This window comes from Solanum tuberosum, unplaced genomic scaffold (genome assembly GCF_000226075.1).
Source record: "Solanum tuberosum cultivar DM 1-3 516 R44 unplaced genomic scaffold, SolTub_3.0 scf00274, whole genome shotgun sequence".
Classification (NCBI taxonomy): Eukaryota; Viridiplantae; Streptophyta; class Magnoliopsida; order Solanales; family Solanaceae; genus Solanum; species Solanum tuberosum.
Window position 1 is genome coordinate 274163 of NW_006239198.1, and position 3962 is coordinate 278124.

Here is a 3962-nt window from a genome sequence, read left to right on the forward strand (position 1 = left end):
TATTACCTCCCTAGACTATTTAATACCGTATTTTAAACATATATATTTGCCCACGTGGACATAAAAAATAATGCAAAATTATAAATAGTAATGTGTCCACGTGGACAGATATATACCTTTAAAATACACTATTAAATAGTTCAGGAGGTAAAAAATATGGTATTAAATAGTCTAGGGAGGTAATATGTACTCATGAAAGTTTAGTATCGCAACAGCAAATTCGACCAAAGTTGAAATATTTTTCAGACCCTTATCCCTATTTTAAAACATTGAATACGGATGAAAACTGGCTACTCTATGCAAATTGTACCCTCATTTTGGATCCGAATATCTCTGTGTTAAATAACCCGAAACAGCTCGTGGGTCGATACCCATTTAGGGTTTAGTAATAGGGTTTAAGGGTCTTCACTTTTCTCAATTTTCTTTCAATTTTTTTCATTTCAACTCAAATTATTGAATAATTATTCGAAGAATTTTCTCTCGCAGATGCAAAATCTCTGATGCATCAACGTATAGTATTATCCAGTTATCGGGTACTTCAATTTTCTTCGTTTTTTTCTGCAAAAATCAATGCTTTATTTATCCCTGAATTGAGTATTTGTAACCCTAGAAATAATGGTTTTACTGTATTTCGTGCATTTATGTATACTTCCACACACTCTAATAGGAGAGCACCGGACCCGAATGATCCGGCCACCTTGATGAAAGAAGATAGTATATCACTTTGTTGTAAAATGTGGATTGATAATTTTCGAGAACCAGATAAGACAGTGAATAATTTAACTGATTATTTAAGGAGATTTGAGTTGTGGGTATTAGCTTATCAAAAAGTTTCTGCTGATGATACGGGTGCATATATGCCTCGCAGTGCGATTACTCGGCCAGCCCTTGAGGATTTGTTGGCTTTGAGAAATGCAGTTTTAGATAATAGATTTAAGTGGGGAGCTAGGTTGGAGTTTTTTATTAAATCTCCGAGGGATAAGACGGATTATGAGTCGTTATCGAAGAGGAAGATTAAAGCTATCTTGACTACAACACAGCCAAGTGCATTTCAGGATAGGATTGTGCAGGAAGTGTTGTTTATGATATTGGAGCCGGTTTTTGAGGCTCGGTTTTCGCAGAAGTCGTTTGCTTTTCGACCTGGAAGGACTGCACATACAGCTTTGAGGGTTATTAGGAGAAGCTTTGCAGGGTATTTGTGGTATATAAAAGGGGATTTAAGTACAGTTTTGGATGGGATGAAGGTTGGGATGGTCATTAGTGCTTTAATGAGGGATGTTAGAGATAAGAAGGTAGTTGATTTGATAAAAGCTGCTTTAACTACTCCTGTGGTAACTACCAGACCTGATGATGTTGAGAAAAAGAAGAAGACGAAAAGAAAGTATCAGAAGAAGAGAGTCTTAGCAGATGATGAGCCGAAGCCTGATCCATACTGGCTGGAATCATTCTTTGGGTTTGCTCCAGAGGAGGCTGAGAAAGTACCTTCATGGGGGCATTGTGGTATACTTAGTCCACTTCTGGCTAACGTTTGCCTTGATGAGTTGGACCGCTGGATGGAAGGTAAGATTCAGGAGTTTTATCGGCCTTCGAAGAATGATGTCATTTGGAATAGTCCAGATGGGGAAGTAGAACAAGGAAATACTTCTTGGCCCGAATTTGTTCCTACCAGTGGGCCTGACAAGACCAGGAAGATTGATTACATCCGTTTTGGTGGTCACATTCTAATAGGGGTAAGAGGACCAAGAGCAGATGCTGCAACGCTAAGAAAGCAGTTAATTGAGTTCTGTGATCAGAAATACATGCTCAAGCTTGACAATGAGGGCCTTCCTATTGAACACATAACAAAAGGTATTATGTTTCTTGATCATGTATTGTGCCGTAGAGTAGTCTATCCCACACTTCGATATACTGCTACTGGTGGGAAAATCATTAGTGAAAAGGGTGTAGGGACACTGCTCTCTGTCACAGCTAGCCTGAAACAGTGCATTAGACAATTTAGAAAGTTGAACTTTCTCAAGGGAGACAGGGATCCAGATCCACAGCCGTGTTTTAGAATGTTTCATGCAACTCAAGCCCATACAAATGCTCAGATGAATAAGCTTTTGTCAACAATGGTGGAATGGTTCAGGTATGCTGATAATAGAAAAAAGATTGTTAATTTTTGTTCTTATATCATTAGGGGTTCACTTGCTAAGCTCTATGCTGCAAAATACAAGCTTCGGTCACGAGCAAAGGTTTACAAGATTGGTTCTAGGACTCTTAGTCGTCCTCTGAAGGAGAAAAAGGGACAGTCACCAGAATACCATAACTTGCTGAGGATGGGCCTGGTGGAATCAATTGATGGGCTCATGTACACCCGCATGTCCCTGGTACCGGAAACTGATTATACCCCGTTCCCAGTGGCTTGGAGGCCCGATCATGAGAAGGCACTGCTGGAGTATATAAAGCTGAGTGACCAGAAAACTTTAGAGGAGCAACAGAACTGCCTAAAAGAACAAGGTCTGATCTCACCTCAGGATTACATTTCAATGCTTGTTTGGAACTACAAAAGAAATGCTGTTCCAGTAGATCAGAAAAGTTTGTTACTAGGCACAGGTGAGGAAAAAGATAATGAAGGAAATGAAAGTGATGATGATGAAGAAGGGGTTCATGCAGCAGAAATTTAAGCAAGATTAACACTTTTGGAAGTCTTGCTGGCACTACTTTTTTCGAAAGAAAATCAAACTTTTTATGGTACTTAACGTACTTGCGTTACCAAGAAGGGTGTAGCAGCTTCTGTGTAAGTACCCCTTTTCCAGTGGCGGCCTGATTCATGAGAAGACATTGGGTATATAAAGCTGAATGACTGGAAAACATTGGAGCAACAGAACTACCTTAAAGAACATGGTCTTACATCACGTCAGGATGATAATAGGAGAAATGAACGTGATGAAGAAGGGTTTATGCAGCAGAGTTTAAGCCAGATTAGTGCTTTTGGAGGTCCTTTGGGCTTTTGTTCTTCCTAAACCTGAAGAAAATCACAATTTACATTTTACGGTACTAAAGTTACTTGTATTGCCAAGAAGAGTGTAGCAGCTTGTATGTAAGTATCCAATTTTATAAAATGAGATAGTTCCTCTGTTCTCCGTCACTGCTTTTGTTTAAGCTTCAGTTTCCACTAGCAAACTTTACATTGTTATGCTCCTTACTTATTCATAATAATCTATGAACATAACTGATTACCGCTCTTTCCTCATTGATAAATGGTTTAAAACATACAACTTGTACTTTTCAATGCAAACATATTACGTTGTTTGAATTTGTACCTATATCAAAAGATTTTGCTATGTATACACATGATCTTAGTAATAACAGCTAATTAGTTTTTTTATAAGAACTAATCAATCAGCATCTAAAAGAATTTCATTTAGACACTTGAACTATATTCAAATTGTGTTTATTAGACACATTGTTGACATGGCATAGTGTGTAATACACCTATTATAACTTTATAAGCACGTGAAAGTCATATTTGCATTTTTAACAAAAGAAATATTATTTCTTCTTCCTCATTCTCCCTCCCAGCCACCACCTCCTCCACCATAATGCATCATCCTCATCACCACTGCCATCACCACCACCGAACCTTCACTCTTACCCTTCACGTTCTTTTCACCTGCCATTCTGCCACAACCTCCACCACTAGATCTGTCCTTCACACTTCTCCCTTCTCTCTCCTCGCTACATCACTGCCACCACTACCCACAACCAGGTTAGCTAAAACAATTAAATATTGAACCTCATGCCAAAGTTAAGATCTTCCATATTTGTAAATTTTGTATCTTCAGTTTTATCTTCTAATTTCTTCTCCCTGCCCCCTCTCTGTCTGTGTTTTTAGCAACTGATGGCATCATCATTCGGTTATTTTCACTTGTGCTTTATACCATGTCAGTCCCAGAGGGTTTTCTAAACTTCCTTGTTCC

General features: G+C 38.6%; 1 protein-coding gene across 1 annotated transcript; it reads left to right on the forward strand.

Annotated features, from left to right (window-relative positions):
- Positions 1 to 387: 387 nt before the first annotated feature.
- On the forward strand, positions 388 to 3130 carry LOC102579899 (uncharacterized mitochondrial protein ymf11). Its single transcript, XM_006358545.2, has one exon. It carries the CDS (start codon positions 501 to 503, stop codon positions 2664 to 2666), a length of 2166 nt encoding a protein of 721 aa, XP_006358607.1. The 5' UTR covers positions 388 to 500; the 3' UTR covers positions 2667 to 3130.
- Positions 3131 to 3962: the final 832 nt, after the last annotated feature.

What these genes read in the sequence shown, in the direction of transcription:
- LOC102579899 (XM_006358545.2), top strand. Translation starts at nt 501, where the DNA reads ATGCATCAACGTATAGTATTATCCAGTTATCGGGTACTTCAATTTTCT.